Source organism: Cydia amplana, chromosome 17 (genome assembly GCF_948474715.1).
Source record: "Cydia amplana chromosome 17, ilCydAmpl1.1, whole genome shotgun sequence".
Taxonomy (NCBI): domain Eukaryota; kingdom Metazoa; phylum Arthropoda; class Insecta; order Lepidoptera; family Tortricidae; genus Cydia; species Cydia amplana.
This window is the reverse complement of record NC_086085.1, coordinates 4,737,266-4,754,623: the sequence shown is the minus strand read 5'-3', so window position 1 is coordinate 4,754,623 and position 17,358 is coordinate 4,737,266. Positions and strand designations below refer to the sequence as shown.

At 38.7% G+C, this 17,358-nt stretch overlaps 2 protein-coding genes across 2 annotated transcripts; one reads left to right on the top strand and one right to left on the bottom strand.

The window, feature by feature from the left end:
- Positions 1 to 332: 332 nt before the first annotated feature.
- Positions 333 to 2,483, bottom strand: LOC134655937 (DNA polymerase iota). The gene is made up of 2 exons (XM_063511448.1): positions 2,314 to 2,483; positions 333 to 2,223 (listed from the first exon to the last, which is right to left on the bottom strand). The coding sequence occupies exons 1-2, from the start codon at positions 2,322 to 2,324 to the stop codon at positions 411 to 413; spliced, it is 1,824 nt and encodes a 607-aa protein (XP_063367518.1). The 5' UTR covers positions 2,325 to 2,483; the 3' UTR covers positions 333 to 410.
- Positions 2,484 to 2,961: 478 nt separating this feature from the next.
- On the top strand, positions 2,962 to 10,221 carry LOC134655953 (protein phosphatase 1 regulatory subunit 21). The gene is made up of 8 exons (XM_063511467.1): positions 2,962 to 3,157; positions 3,225 to 3,419; positions 3,697 to 3,831; positions 5,133 to 5,363; positions 6,794 to 6,877; positions 7,931 to 8,257; positions 9,086 to 9,181; positions 10,078 to 10,221. The coding sequence occupies exons 1-8, from the start codon at positions 3,092 to 3,094 to the stop codon at positions 10,219 to 10,221; spliced, it is 1,278 nt and encodes a 425-aa protein (XP_063367537.1). The 5' UTR covers positions 2,962 to 3,091.
- The last annotated feature ends 7,137 nt before the right edge of the window (positions 10,222 to 17,358 follow it).

Genomic DNA, 17,358 nt, shown 5'->3' with positions numbered 1-17,358 from the left:
ATTACTAATATTTATATATCAAAAATATTTTTTTATTAAAGTTGCCTGTTTATTGCCTAAGTCACACCAGGGGGGAGGGGTTTGCAAAATGTGACCAAGTGTGACAAGGAGCCCTGGGGAGGGGTAAAAAAACCTAGAAATTGGTGTGACGTAATTAATGGATGATCCCTGATCTGATAATTTCATGAGTGGCAGCCTTAATTCTTGTGTACCTTGAGGGCTATCTCAACCCCTTGAACATTTCAAATTTATCTTTATGCTTTAGTTTCATTTTAGATTAAAGGAAGTGAGGAAGAAAACATTTTTTTAACATAAACATGTATTTGATCAGAATAAAATTGTATGATTTGAAAAAATAGAAACCATTCACTTATCACTTAAATTATTAACAAGATAAAATCTTACTAATACTATTTGTGTGGAACAAAATATGTTAAGATTGTGTTCGGTTTAGCTTTGTTCATTGTTCGGGGGCTACTCCGAGCCACGCCGGAGCCCGAGGGGTTCTTCCACATGGCCTTCAGCTCCTGCTGCATCTCGTACGGCAGCGCGCTGAACACCTCCTTGTCTACGTCGCTGGGACAGTTATCACAGCCTCCTTCTGCAACATCTTTCATAGTGTCTGAGTTGTCAGACATATTGTCTTTAGCTGGACTCGCTCTAGGAGTTAAAGATCTATCTCGAGAATTCAGTCTGAGCTCTGAAACTTTCTCTAACTCTTTAGAGTTCAGTCGCAACTCTCCAACTTTCAGCTTGCTTGGCGATGCTACCTCACCTTTAGACAAACATCTTCTTTTTGCTATCCAATTCACTTTTTTGGGCTTCTTAGGCGAGGGTTCTACTTCTGCGTCAGACAAGTCAGTTGTTGTGCTGCTGCTAGGAGAGGGAGCGGAGTAATCCATGGATGAGACAGAGGTGTCACAGTCATTTTGCAAGTTCAGTACAGACTGGACGGATATGTCATTCATCAGGTAGTTGACTATGGAACCCCTTCCTGTCATGCGTTCCTGGAACTTGGTGAACGCCAGTCCTACTAATGTCAAATGGAATGGTTTGGACAAGTCAATGAGTTTGTTAAATAATCTCATAATGATACTTAAGAGTTTCTGCTGCCCTGCTGGAGTGACGGATAATGTGCCACTGGATATTGTGAAGATGGATGGTGAGATCTGACACTGTCTGGATTCCCGGTGACTGCTAAGTCTCTTGGCATCCTTTTTCCGCAGAGTGACTCGGAGCGAGACAGGAATGCGTCCATCCTCCCTAACTAGCACCAGGAGTCTCTGAAGCAGAGCAGAAAATTTTTCTTCCACCTCACTCTTAACACTAACAGTCTTGAAACTGTCCTCCAACCCTATGCTCTGGGGCTTTCCGGACTGCTTCACTGGAGTATTGTCGTTCCCTATACTTAGGCCCTTCAATCTGACAGCCATGTCACTGTTAAAATGCTTCTTTAGAAAGTCTAAAGGTACTCCCTGTAAGTCCGCCACTGTTATAATTTTCTGTGTCACAAGTGCTTCTGAAGTCTTAGAACCAATGCTTGGAATGGAGCGTACACTGGGCAGCGAGGACATGAAGCCCTCGGCATGTTCTGGGAACATGGTTGTCTGGTCATTAGGCTTGTGAAGTGGACAGATTAGCTTTGCCAACAGTTTGTTATGTGCAACACCAGCACAAGTTGTGAATCCTAATTCACTGTATATCCTCTGTCTCATTTCATTTGCTATTTGTGATGCTAATTTCAGTCTCATGTGGCACCCGCAGGCGCACTCCGTCGTGGGCTCCTCGTATACATGTCCAGGCACAGTAATATTGTTCACATCTGCACTTTTTACCTTCTCTTGCACTAACTTTGTGACATCTATAAAGTTTTCGTCCATGCCCAATTTTTCGACGGGACATTTCCAACTAGATAACAGTTCAAATATTTTGTTAGAAGCTGTCCTGTAATTCGTGAGATCTTCTCCGTTAACCAGCTTGATGTTGGGGCACACCTTGAGCGCCTCGTTGACGAGCATGCACTTGTGGACGCCGCAGCGGCGTGCCTCGTAGTTGCTCGTGATCACGAAGTTCTTCTGCTGCACCCCGAGCGGCACCGTCCGCAGTTCCGGACAGCGCAGCATCTCTACTTGAGCGTAAAAACAGTCGATTTCGATGTGTATAATCGTACGCGGGTGCTCGTGCTCGCCGTCGGTGTAACTGGAACTGCTGCAATCCATGATTCTGTGAAATAACAAGTAGTTTAGTCATAATTTGCATTGTTCCCGACTTAGTAGTACCTGTTGCAATGTAGTTCATTCGACAATGACTAACCTGTCGTCCATGACTTTTACATTGAAAGATGCTGTATATTTAGGAGTATATAAATATCAAAAATTGTTCCGAAATTATTGTTTTTCTTTCATAAAATACTAAATATTGATATTTCCAATGAGACAGTCACGACACATCAACAGACGCAGTGTTGTCATTGTTAAAAAATACCATTAGTACCGTTTGTGAATTCTACGATTTCACCCGTATTTACTCGGCGTTTTAAAATTACATTTTAATTATTTAAAAGCCAGCATAACTTTTATTACACTTTGATCTATTGCGTATAATCGGTTAGCTCATTGCCAGAGCAAATGCATCGTGCGTAAATTTTTCAATTGGACTAATGATTATACACGCGCTTTTATTTAACCGTACCTTCAAAATACCTCTGTAATGACATAAATAGTGATGCGCAACATCAAAAAAAGAAAAGAAAACATTACACTTTACTCGATAGTGGGCTATGAATTATACTGCAGACTACTTAATTTTGTGGTTATTGCATTAGTTAAAGCAATTTTTATAGTTGATTATGTAACAACGAACCAGATTTTATTATTTAGTTCGCAGCTTTTCACAGTTTAAGCTCACTATCAAAAGAATCGATTTCACAAAACGATGATTTACTCGCTACTCTGGTATGTCAAATTTGCGTATGTTGTGTCTTGTCATTTCTTTCACAAGAAAGTGGGTGTTTTAACAACATTTTGTTAAGCAACTACGCTGTTTAATCATTCGTTAAATAGTAATGTCTGCATCTACGTGAAATACGGCCATGGAAGGGTTACCTACGGGTGACATCCAGGCTAAATACCAAAAATTGGCAACGGAATATTCGAAGGTACAGGTGTTTCTTACGTACGAGGCACTGTAGTCGGCAATTTGTAAATCTGTTGTTTCCGTTACAGTTGCGAGTTCACGTTAAAGTGTTAAAGAAGGGCGTGCTAGATGAGCAAGCGAAGTCTAACGAGTTGAGGGAGAGTTTGAAGGAGAAGGAGAAAGCACTGAGGAAAGGGGAGTTGGAGATAGATTCACTCACGTTTAGGAATCAGCAGTTAACGCGGCGCGTGTCTGTGTTGCAAGATGAACTCGAGCTGTTACAGGTCAGTTGGGAAAGATTAATTCAATGCCAAACATGTTAATCAAATTTAAGTAATCAATTAAAATGAATGCAACCAAGCATACAAACAAATGTAGAATTAAATAAAAGTACATTAGTTATTTTTATTACAAGTAGGTAATTGTTTTTATGGTGCATTTGTTGAGCAGTTCAAACTATTTGTATTAATTTGCAATTAACATTATTTTGTGTCAAGAAAATTGCAGTACCTATTAGTATTTTACAGAATTATCCAGATTTTTGGTATATATATTTTATAGACAAAATCTTCAAAGAAGGCAAAGAGTAAAGATGACAAGCCAGCCGCTACCAGCAGTGCCCCACCGCTGGACACCGGTATACTGCAGGAAGAGCTCCAGAAGAAGATCATGGAGAATGCACAGTATGCTTCACAGGTAACTTACCAATCAGTTAAATTTAAGAGTACATACATAGTTGTTCTGTGCAGCAGGTGGTGAAGCCCTCCTTACTTTTTAACTGAATGCAAGTTTCTTCATCTCATGGTTTGATAAGTGAGCATTTTCACTTAACTGTGCACCTTAAAGCGCGACTTAAGTTGTGTTTCAGTAACGTCTAACCGTTACATTCCTGACATGGGATCTGACATTGACCGTCAGTTTTGTAACGATTGCTAACCGGCCGTTAAAGGTGCACAGTTAAGTGACAATGCCCTACTATGTCTCATCCTTAAACATTGCTCTTACACAACTCCATCAAAATATTAAAATACTGATTACAGTCCCAGTTATTTTTGCAATATTGACACTTTACAATAAGACTATACTCTAAATAGGACTAAAATATAAAGTTTTTTCAGTAGCCATTGCTATGCCTACTGCTAATAACCATTTGTTTTGTTTATTCTATTGAATTAGACTGGAATATAATATTAACTTAATAATTTAACTTAATTTAACACCATATGCCGCTTATCTTGCATGTTATACAAGAGTGGAGTGAATCATTCCACATTATCATTTGTGTAAATATATAATTTTCGTTTTGATTGCTGCTTCATAAATTATGAGATAAGCTTCATAAGAGATAATATTTTGGTGGAAATCACAATTTTCAGTAACTTATTAAATGATCATTTATACGTAGTCACGTATACCTGACCGGGTCTCTATTGTTTCCCAAATAGTTTTAAGCCATAATGTATTGTTTGCCCGAATTTTCGTTAGTCATAATCCATTTAATTCAGAAACGCTTCACTTTTCAGGATTGCCATAAAACAAACCTAACCTAACCTATCTATAGGATAACCTAACGAAAATCCTGAAATGTTAACGGTTTCAGTTTTATGACTAATGATAATATGAAAAACAATACATTATGACTTAAAACTTTATGGGAAACAGGGACCCCATACTGGACCACTTGTTTTAATTTACACGCTGACAAAGTACATGGGGCTACTTTTAGTGACCTTACGTTAATGCTAACTAAGTACATGTCCCATAATCTCAATTTTTTTTGTTTTTGTTAGTGATAAGTAATCTCTGATTACTTAATGTATATTTTTGTTTAGTTAGCATTGTGGTTGTTTATCTGATTAAATACTGTCTTATAATCTTGACTTCTGTGCAATGAATGAGATTTTGTTTCCATCTAACCAGATCTTATTAATTGACTTATTAGATAACTTGTTTTGGGTAGAATAATGAGGCCCATTATTATTATTTCAAATTTTCAGCTTTCAGATAAAGTATTCGAGCTGTCCCAGCTCAAAGCGGCCCTGGACGACTACCAGCGCCACCTGAGCGAGAGTGACAGCCGGTACAAATGCGAAGTGGCCAAGTTGAGGCACAAGAATCAGGAGCTTCAGTTTGCTTTAGAAGAGGCTCAGAGAGCGAGCGGCACGCCGAACAGGCAGCCCAGCCAGCCATGCTGTAACGGGGACTTTCTGTCGGAGGGAGGCAGCTTGGTAATTACATATTTTCTCTATGGTTTGAGTACAGGCGTGTAGCCAAGTTGTGATAGGAACTAGGAGCTTCAGTTTGCTTTAGAAGAGGCTCAGAGAGGACTGTAACGTGTACATGCTGTAACGGGGACTTTCTGTCGGAGGGAGGCAGCTTGGTAATTACATATTTTCTCTATGGTTTGAGTACAGGTGTGTAGCCAAGTTGTGATAGGAACCAGGAGCTTCAGTTTGCTTTAGAAGAGGCTCAGAGAGTGAGCGGCAAGCCGAACAGGCAGCCCAGCCAGCCAAGGGAGCGTTCAAGTATTACGTAACGCATTTGAGGGGGGGGGGGGGGTTCTTGTAAAACATTACGATGCGTTACAGGGGCGGGAGGGGGGGTTTGAACTACGCGTTACGTAACATTGATTTTAACCCTTCAGCCGGCCTAGCCAAGGTGACAATCGCTGTCGCTCCGTAGCGATCGAAACGCAACTGTGACTGTCGCACTAATATCGAAGAGTGATAGAGAGACACAAAGCGTTTCGTTGTCGAAGCGATAGCGATTGTCACCTTGGCTAGGCCGGCAGGTACTTTACGCCACATAATTGTGGTCTTTAGGTAAAAAAAGCGGCCAAGTGCGAGTCGGACTCGCCCATGAAGGGTTCCGTATTTAGGCGATTTATAACGTATAAAAAAAACTACTTACTAGATCTCGTTCAAACCAATTTTCGGTGGAAGTTTACATGGTAATGTACATCATATATTTTTTTTAGTTTTATCATTCTCTTATTTTAGAAGTTACAGGGGGGGGGGACACACATTTTACCACTTTGGAAGTGTCTCTCGCGCAAACTATTTAGTTTAGAAAAAAATGATATTAGAAACCTCAATATCATTTTTGAAGACCTATCCATAGATACCCCACACGTATGGGTTTGATGAAAAAAAAATTTTTGAGTTTCAGTTCGAAGTATGGGGAACCCCAAAAATTTATTGTTTTTTTTTTCTATTTTTGTGTGAAAATCTTAATGCGGTTCACAGAATACATCTACTTACCAAGTTTCAACGGTATAGTTCTTATAGTTTCGGAGAAAAGTGGCTGTGACATACGGACGGACAGACAGACGGACAGACAGACAGACATGACGAATCTATAAGGGTTCCGTTTTTTGCCATTTGGCTACGGAACCCTAAAAATGGTCACTTGGATGGTTACGTAACGTTTTACTAGGGGGGGGGAGTAACGTTACGGCGCGTTACATGGGGGGGGGGAGGGGGGGTCAAAAATGTCCAAAAATTGCGTTACGTAATACTTGAACGCTCCCCAAGCTGTAATGGGGACTTTCTGTCTGAGGGAGGCAGCTTGGTAATTACATAGGCCATAGGCCATACAAGTGGTTTCTAAGTTTGTTAAATAAATTAAATGACAATATCATTATTGTTTTGTTTTATAGATCGGCAGCGAAGACGCTCTAAGCTCCGTAGACGAGCTAAACGCCGTGGAACAGATCAGCGCGAAGGCTCATGCTACCGAACAGGTGAGCTTGTTTCACCTACTTTTGTTCACCAGAATGCCAACTAATCAATTCTATCCTCTTAACCTCTCATATCGCAGTGGCTCAAATATCAGTCGGAATTATAAGGATTTGAGAGGTCCTGAGAAACGAGGGGTTAAGTACCTCCACTCTTGCGCGGATGCACGGTGCGGGTGAACGCCTGTGCCCTATCCCACAAAACTTTACAAGTGTACAATTCGACAAAATTCTGTTGAAAAATTGTATGAGCAACGCTCGGCTAACTAGCGCGGACGCGACGGACTTTACCCACCACAGAACATATTAAAGAGGTTAGAACGGCTATAATAAACGGCATAATGGGATACCCTCCTCCAATTGAGGGGGGATTTAAATCTTCACGGGGCAGAGGTGTAGGGTTGGAGCCGGTCTACCTAGCTTTATTTGACGTTCATAAGCGTATTGTAATTATGCCTACTTGAATAAACTATCTTTTATCTTTTTTATCTTTTATCGCGCGCAGTTAGTATCGGAACCGGTGTCGCCGCTCGTTCCTCTCCACATTTACTAACACTCGCGCAACGGTAGTAAAAACTTGTGTGCGTGGTGAATGGATACGCCTCCTTTAGACAGATTTGATGTCTGGCTTCTTAATCTGAAGGTTATTGTGGCGCAAAAGGCATGTTTACTTCGTTTTTCGGTCAGCGCGGGCGAGTAGCATGCGAGCGTTTGCTCAAAACCGGCGGCGACACGTACCCTGCTCGCATCGCCATTCTAACTTGTTCTGTGTTACCCACGATGGTACCCGTGGGCGTGCACCCGCGTAAGACAGCGGAATTTAAACCATTTTCAATTAGAACAAAGTTGCATTTCATTACTTTCATTCGATTCCAAAACAGAAATAACCATATTTCAATAGTAAAAGCCAACACTTGCTACGATATTTTGAACTACCTGACGTGTTTTATTTTTAGTTTGTCAATATTTTTCTACAAGCATGACTAACGGTGACCTTTAATGGCATAATACTTATTTTTACTCTATAAAAATTTATTTAGTCTCTCTGAATTTCAACAGGAAAACCAGAAACTCCGCATGGAATACGAGCTGCTCCAAATGGAAAATGAAAGCCTCAAACTAGAAATTAGCAAACATGTATCAGCGTCCCAGAGACGGAGAGGGGACGGTCATGACTCCGGAGACTTCAACTTTTACTCGGAGACCTCAGTGGACGGAGAAGGCAGGCTCACCGGGATACTTGGCAGTGTGGAAGTGCCCTTCTTATTGGGACATGAGATACAGACGAGAGAGGATAGGATGAAGACATACTTTAGGAATAAGATTAGCGAACTGAAAGTTGAGAATGAGCAGTTGAGGAGTAAGACTGAACATTATGTGAAAGAGGTTAGTTTTTATAAGTTATTAAGGTATATAATGGGTCTTTTTACTTTCTCCTCTCATCTACTCAATGGTTAACTGGAAGAGATCCCTCATAGGGATAAGTTCGCCTTTGTACTTCTCACTACTTGTATGTTATTTTTAATGTCTTTTTGTACAATAAAGAGTTTACTACTACTATAATGCTTACAAATAAAAATTTAAACTATAGTTCGTTTTTTTTAGCATTAGAAAGAACTTGCAAGAAGGTAAGCGATCTTGACATGTCTTTTAATTGAAAACGCTTTTTAAAAATCAGTAACTATTACTTACGAAAGCAGAAGAATATAAATGATCGTATTAGATTCATAATTGTTACATATTTGCCGTGACTTATTTTTAAAATGTGTTTTTCAATTAAAAGACACATTAAGATTGTTTACCTTATTTCTAATGCTAAAAAAAACGAACTATAAAAATTTAAAAACACAAACCGCTCCGTGCCGTTTTTGGTCCAAAGGTGCCCATGATGCTCGCAAATGAACAAATATTCTTTTGTTTTTATAATGATAATTTATACGAGGTGTTAAAATTAGTTGTTCCATATCATTATTTAATTACGTTTGTAAAACCCTCGATGATGATTCGGCCATGATGAACTGCCAGCTTTGTGTTACTAAAAGGTTCAAAAACTTGTTTAGTAGTAGTAAACTCTTTAGTTAAAGTTATGCGACTTTCCTGTGGACATGCCTGATAAAATAAACGGACTTTAAAGCCTAATTTTCGTACTTTTTCCTTGTAGTTCTTGTTAAAATCTTCTACTTCTTAAAATTTGTAAGACTTATTTGTTGACAGTGTGAGATGCTGAGGACGAGGTTTGAAGAGATGGAGCGCGACAGAGAGACAGACGCGCGGACCATAGAAGACAAACATAAAACTATTAGTAGATTGGTGAGTTTAATTATAGTTTGTCAAAGGACTGTCTCATTTCAAACATAGACTAGAGATACATAGAGAATCATACTGTCTTTGTCTTACACTAATACTAGCACCCAAAAGAAAAGGATGAGTAGGTATAGTTTTTTATGTTCTTATTTGCTAACAATTTGGTTTGACCAACTATATTAAGAAAAAAAAACTGTTGTTACTATCGACGATCAGTTAATTATTAAAAAAAAAAGTGACAGTCTTTTATACCATTTTTCATATCCAAAAACATCACACACACGCCAACATCATATGGGCTAACAAATATAAACTTTACTTGAAAGTTACTTTGACGACGTACGCCATAATATTGTATTTCTAGGCGGTATGGTGTTACTAATAAACGGCTGCTAACTTAATCAGTTGATCGTCGTTTGTCCCTATCTGTCGTTATATCATAGAGAGGGACAAACGATAATCATCAGCTGATTAACTTGGCAGACGTTTATCAATAACGCCATAAAATGTTCATATAGAATAGACGTTATAAAAACCGGCCAAGTGCGAGTCGGACTCGCGCACGGAGGGTTCCGCACCATCAACAAAAAATAGAGCAAAACAAGCAAAAAACGGTCACCCATCCAAGTACTGACCCCGCCCGGCGTTGCTTAACTTCGGTTAAAAATCACGTTTGTTGTATGGGAGCCCCACTTAAATCTTTATTTTATTCTGTTTTTAGTATTTGTTGTTATAGCGGCAACAGAAATACATCATCTGTGAAAATTTCAACTGTCTAGCTATCACGGTTCGTGAGATACAGCCTGGTGACAGACGGACGGACGGACGGACAGCGTAGTCTTAGTAATAGGGTCCCGTTTTTACCCTTTGGGTACGGAACCCTAAAAATGGTGTTATATCAGGAGGAAGAGCTACATTCCACGTCCCGCAACTACGAGGAGCAGATGTCGGTTCTGTCGGAGCACGTGGCCGGGCTCAACGAGCAGCTGGCGCGCCAGCACGACCAGATCGACCAGCTCAAGCACCAGGTGAGCAGGAGGAAATAGGACCCTATGGAACTCAAGCTTTGGATTCCTCCGAAAACGGTGCCGTCATATTACGGCCGCTATATAGCGTTGACTGACGTCACTAGAACGTTGTCTATGTAAACAAGATGGCGCGGTTTCCTAGACGGCGTTACGTTACGTTGGTTGTCAACGTAAGATGACGGCCGTCATGACCTTGTCGATAGTTTCGTGAACGTTTTATTAGATAGCGGTGACGCCATTTTGAATAAATGACACGAGATTTGAATAAATGATTCCGTACTACGATTATTTTCCTCTTCTGATGATATTTCATCCTCCAAGTAAATTATAGATGATCAAGCAAATCTTGTCAGTAGGAAAAGGCGCGAAATTCAAATTTTCTATGGGACGTTATCCCATCGCGCCTACATTTTTCAAATTTGCCGCTTTGACCTTGGTGGATGACGGTGTGTTATGACGCCGTGGTACTTTCCACATGTCGCCACCGTAAAGACGGCCGTCTTTTGCTGCCGCTATATGACGGCCGTCATATGACGGCACCGTTTTCGGAGGAATCCAAAGCTTTAGGTCCGTCCTGTACAGTCAGCAGCAGAAGTTGCTAAGCGGGCCAGGTGTGCAAAATGATCTTGACGCGACTTTATTGTTAAGAGAATAAGAGCGTGTAATTTTGAACACCTCGCCCGCTTAGCAACTTCTGCTGCTGACTGTACGGCTACCAGTTTGACACTGACATTCGCTAGCGTGTGTGTAACTTATAAAGTCAAAGTCAAATATTTTATTGTGTTTCATGTGTACATTTGATGCTTATAGCTTAAAGCTAAGTGTATTCTCAACATGAACTCTGAGAGGGTATAGCAACATTAAATATGAGTAAACAATATATGAACGAACTAAAATGTTAATAATAATTTTTCACAATAATTATAGCAACTAACTTATAAAACTTTCTATGCATCTCGCTACTCGCATATGAGTGCGAGCGAGATGTATCAATTTCAATTTATCACCACTCTTTGCGAATTTCCTATTCGCACGTGTGTCGTACAACGTTTTACAGTACATATGCCCCTTTGAATTTTTGACATAGCTACGGTAAGTGCTAATTTCCGCACTAGTGCGAGAAAGTAGCACCATATGTACAGTAAATATAGATATATTGTAATTTTTACAAATATTGGTTATTAAAATGTCCAAAACTTTGTAATAATCATGTATACATTATGTAAGTGTAACGTAATATATATAAGACCTGTATAGGCTGTATAAATGTAAAAAAATGTTATAATGAAGTTGAAGTTAATTGTAAAATTATGAGATTGTCTTAAATAATTCGTGGCCGAAAGTTGTACGAAATTGGACTTTATTTCCAACTGTATGTGATCTATTTTAGCTTGTTAAATTATACTTGTTCTCAATTATGTCAAAGTTTATATCTAAATAATAAATTCGATATAAAATGCAATCTATTATCCACTTTCTCCAGACTTACTGGATTTAGTCTTCACACTATTGCTATCATGTTTCTATCGATGGAGTTGATGAAAATACGTTTACTTACTGTTTCAACACTACCGGTACCAACCTTTAGTCTTTAGGCGCTGTGGAAATACTTGTGATTTGCTATTAGAGAAGGGTCCTTATGCTCAATGAGCATAAGAGCTCATTTAGGGCTGAATTTGACGGCGGCCGAACTCGCATGCGATTTTAGTTACATTGCGGACTGTTGGTTACGTCCAATTCAGCCGACCGATCAAAACCCAATGTAATGAAACTTGCATGCGAGGTCTCGCATCGTCTAAATGGGCCCTTAGACGGTGCGAGAACCCGCATGCGAGTTTTATTACATTTCGTGTTTTGATCGGTCGGCTGAATTGTTGTAACCTGTCCGCAATGTAACTTAAATCGTATACGAGTTCGCGCGCCTTCTAACCCCGGCTACACGCGTTAACTATAAATCGTAGCGATTTATAGTTACGTGTGTAGCCGGCATAAGGGCTAATTTAAACGATGCGAGAACTCGCATGCGAGTTTCATTACATTGCGGGTTTTGATCGGTCGGTTGAATTGGACGTAACCAACAGTCCGCAATGTAACTAAAATCGCATGCGAGTTCGCGCGCCGTCTAATTCAGCCCTTAGGGCTCATTTAGACGATGCGAGAACTCGCGTGCGAGATTCATTACATTGCGGGTTTTGATCGGTCGGTTGAATTGGACGTAACCAACAGTCCGCAATGTAACTAAAATCGCATGCGAGTTCGCGCGCCGTCTAAATCAGCCCTAAATGTGCCATAACTGCCATAAGGCTAGTGGCATGAGGCATAAATATCACTCAGCCCTTCTCCTTGCCCCTTTCTGCGAGGCCTTACTGGGCCTAATTTATGTCAGTCTGCTAGTAAAATTTAAATAGGAATGAAAGTATTGATATCTACAATAATTGATAATATATAGATTTCACTGAGATTCAGTAGATGACGTAATGTAGGTATACGTCGTAACGTTGGTACTAAATAAATGTGAAACATGGAAATCTCGATAAAGTCATCTAGCTAGATAAACTGAATTTAGTATATACGAACCATAGACTAGGAATCCTCTAGACGGAGTTTAGAGCAATTATTTATGAAACCGATGCTGCCAAAAATACGGGCAGGGTTGGGCAAAATACTGGCTTCCACGTATTTGAAATACAAATTACAAAATACATTTTTAAAAGTATTTGAAATACAAAATACAAACTACTTTGGTGACGGGTATTTGAAATACAAAATACAAATTACAGTGTTTAAAATAATGTATTTCAATTACAAAATATACCTTTATTTATTTTTTTGTTTAGCATTTAGTTTTAACGTTAACGAATATCCTTTCATATAAACTTATAGGGTCATTGCGCTAGTTTTCGTCCAGCTCTAGTTTACGTCCACTTGACGAAATTTGAATATATACCTACATTCCTGCACAAATTTGGACTGATTTCAATCCTTATGTCTAAGGAGTCTAAGCAATATATCTGTCTACATATAACAATGATATTTCGCAAAAAGGAAGCGCTGGTGGCCTAGCGGTAAGAGCGTGCGACTTGCAATCCGGAGGTCGCGAGTTCGAACCTCGGCTCGAACCAATGAGTTTTCCGGAACTATGTACGAAATATCATTTGATATTTACCAGTCGCTTTTCGGTGAAGGAAAACATCGTGAGGAAACCGGACTAATTCCAATTACGGCCCTAGTTTACCCTCTGGGTTGGAAGGTCAGATGGCAGTCGCTATCGTAAAAACTAGTGCCAACGCCAATTACTGGGATTAGTTTCCAAGCGGACCCGAGGCTCCCATGAGCCGTGGCAAAATTCCGGGACAACGCGAGGAAGATGAAGATTTCGCAAAAAGTAGTAAATTAAAAATGAAATATATATTTGATAATCCGTCAAGTCGTCGAAAACTAGTGCATGGACGGAAACTACTGCAATGACCCTATCCCCTAGATTTAAACGAAAAGTTCCACGCAGAAGTTGACCTAATATAGATCCAGTATCCAGCCAATGCTCGGCTCACAGCTTGTGCGAGAGATTAGACATTTTAGGATTATAGAATTTAATAAAATGTATTTATAGAAATGTATTTTGAAGCTTGAAGTATTTGAAATACAAAATACTAAATACATGTGAGTGCAGTATTTGAAATACCAAATACAAAATACTTTTGAGGTAGTATTTGAAATACAAATACAAAATACTAATTTGTATTTCAAATACATGTAATTGAAATACTGCCCAACCCTGAATACGGGGGTGCGGGGGGACGAGGTGAGCGAATCCCGTGCCGTGATTGGTCCGTTCAAAGACACGGACCAATCACGGCACGGGATTGACTCGAAGATGGAGTAAAACTACCGTATATAGTGGCAGAGGGGGTAGCGTTACTATGCTCAGTCTAGAGGATGTCTTGTCTGTGATACGAACCCAAACTGCATATGGAGACTAGCGGGCTCAGCACGGTTCCATTTTTATCGACTATCACTATGCCCGTCACTTTCGCACTTACATACTTGTTAGAATAGAACGTGACAGGCATGGTGATAAACGATAAAAATGCGACCGTGCTACTAGGGTAGGAGTCACTATTATATCATCGCCAAGAGATTTTTCAACAAATACAGTATATGTAGGTATAAACATTTGGATAAAATGTAACGTAAATATAATTCGGTCCCTCAATACCTAATAAAGTATACATGTGATGAAATTTTATTATTGTAATTATTTATTACATTGTGTATAAAAAGGATATATACTGTTTACACTGTATTTATGTTATGTTGTAAGAATAATGAAATAACGATTAAATAGTTTTGAACAAAATGTGTTTTTATTTTGAATATTTAAGTTATAGTTATAAATTATGAATGTATTGGTTTATAATTTAGCAAGCGTATTTCTGCTGGAGAAATTTCAAATTTAAACCGTTATTAGCTTATCAAAGGCGATAAGCCTTTATAAAAAACATGTACCTATATTTATATATATTATGAATCTGAGGTTTGATGTTGGGTACGGTGGAACACATAACATAAACATACCTACCTACATACATCTGACATAGGCAGACTGCTAAAATCATAACCCTCTTGTATAAGGTCATGTGGTCAAGACAAACACTGGGGAAAAAGTAACACTTGTAGGGAATCCTCGTACTATTACTCTTGCCCCGAGTCAAATAAACTATGTACCTAAGGAGGTACATACATATTTCGTGTAATATGTCGTGAGCTTACAACGATATTTGATATGACCCATTCGGCTTAGGATTGTTATGTAGGTCATTGACATAGATATCTAGGGACTGGCTTTACGGGCAATAATAATGAGGCATGACAGGGGCCAGTACAGCGGTGTGAAATCGCTACAACGCGATTGGTAGATGAGTTCGCATCACGCGCGCGATTGGTTGACGAGTTCGCATTACGCGCGCTATTGGTCGCAACTAGTTGCGTTAGACTGCACGATTGGCTGGAATTCGTGAGTAGCACCGCTGAACTTGTACCATTTTTAGTGCCCCATTAGCCCGTCCTTAGATATTATACGTCAATGATGTAGGTAGTAAAATAAAACACATGGCTATATGCACAACTTTGTATTATAACGATAATCATAAGCACCCTTATATCTTCTGTTACATTAATTCAACAGTTACATTATCGTTATAAATATTTATACAAAATTTATCAATTTATCGAACAGCGTGGCAAATGATTGTCTAAGTGTCTCCATACGTGCAACACCCACGAACATTCTGGCAAGCGACTTTTCGGGACTTCATACACACATACAAATCAATAAAGTTCAATAACACATCAGGGAAACATTGATTCTGAGAGAAGTCAACATTATGGCGGTTATTCTCAAAATGAACATTACTTCACAAAGTAAGGAACGCATACAAAACCTGAATGGATATAATCATTATTGTCTGAGCGCAGATACAACCACAAACCCAAGTTAAATAAAAAATTACAAATATTTATTAGTAACAGCCTGAAGTCTTCATTTTGAAAATCAAACCAAAAAGTTTAAGTTGTCGGCCATAAGCAAACTTGAATTTAATAAAGACATATGTCTCAATTTCTGCAGTATTTCATGTAAAATGTAGTTTAGAAACGCACTTTGCATGGATATGTAGTATTTGTGCCCTTAGCGAATACGATAATTAATAATAATTATATCTGGCATAGTTGTTTAGGCCATCATTTAATCTGTGGTTGTGAAAATTCTATACGAAAGCACCATGAAACAGTTGTTATTTTTTTTGTTCTAGCTAGCTGTATTGTTAGAAAGTCCTAGACCTAGATGGCAGTTTTCTGTACTATGCTCTCTAGCCATCTCACTTTTATATTTTAAAGCACGAAGAGATGGCAATCAATAAAAATGACCTTATGAGAAATAATCATTCAGTCCCTTTGTATTTACCTATACTTAGTATGTTTTCGCATTTTGCACCAGTTTGGTAACTGGTTCAGTTGGTTCAGAGCATTGTTCTAAAATATTTTGCACTGTGGCAAATTGCCTGCCTTCATATTTCGCAGTGTTATTTGTTGATACGCGTCCCAAAATTTGTTAAATCTATCTAAATATAATTATCAAATTTTAGGCACCTACTGTACTACACATGTAAAAAATCTACGCCTATAACCATTTGTACTTGCGATGCGAGTTGTATTGAACTTTAACATTCATATATTTGCGGGTCTTCATGGGAACTTATTTGCATATTTGGTTTTATCTTAGATGAAGAAGAAATAAAAACAAAAGTTTTCCCCAAAAGTCACTTGCTTCTTTCATAAACTTTTATCCTAAACATGTACATGAAAACATTGAACTATTATTACTACGTATAGAACCGACACAGAGAACCAATATTTTGCGCCACGAGTTGTTGTTTTGACAACAAACCATAAAAGCGGAGCGTGAATCTCACGACCTAAACGCGCAAGCGCCATTAATTTTACGGCACTTACGACGTTTTGGTCGCGTGATACAGGTTGCTATTGCAACAATTTCATTGTTAGGTATTGCTTGTCTATAGTAATAATAACTCAGTGCATTAAAATTTTAAAAATAAACATTGCTGATTCATAAGGCAATAAATAAAAACGAATGCATTTAAGTTAACATACCTATCCATAACCTTAAATTGTATAATTATATTCGGTTAATTTAAAATTTAGACATTCACTTCGGATTAAAAATTATAAAATAAATAATGTTAAAAAGGTGCTCATTCAATCTTTACATTCATACACTACCTACACACTTTCATTTATACAAATTGTCTTGTTAATGTTATATTTTACCATGATTTTTATGATGCATATTATACAATTATAAGTATAAAAATGTCTCCGTCAACATCCCTAAAATATATAACAATGTTTTTATAAGGTGGTCATACTTTTGATAAGGTTGAAAACACACATTTTTATACTCAAATCACTCCAAATAGACTTTTTAAGTAGTTAGATCAATAACGGGTAAATGTAGCTATGAGGTAATGTAGAACTGGCATTCACATTAGGGCCTGTCTACACATTGATTAGCGTTTATTGCGAGTACATGTATTTGCCAATAAACGCAAGTAGCATGCACTCGCAATAGACACTAAT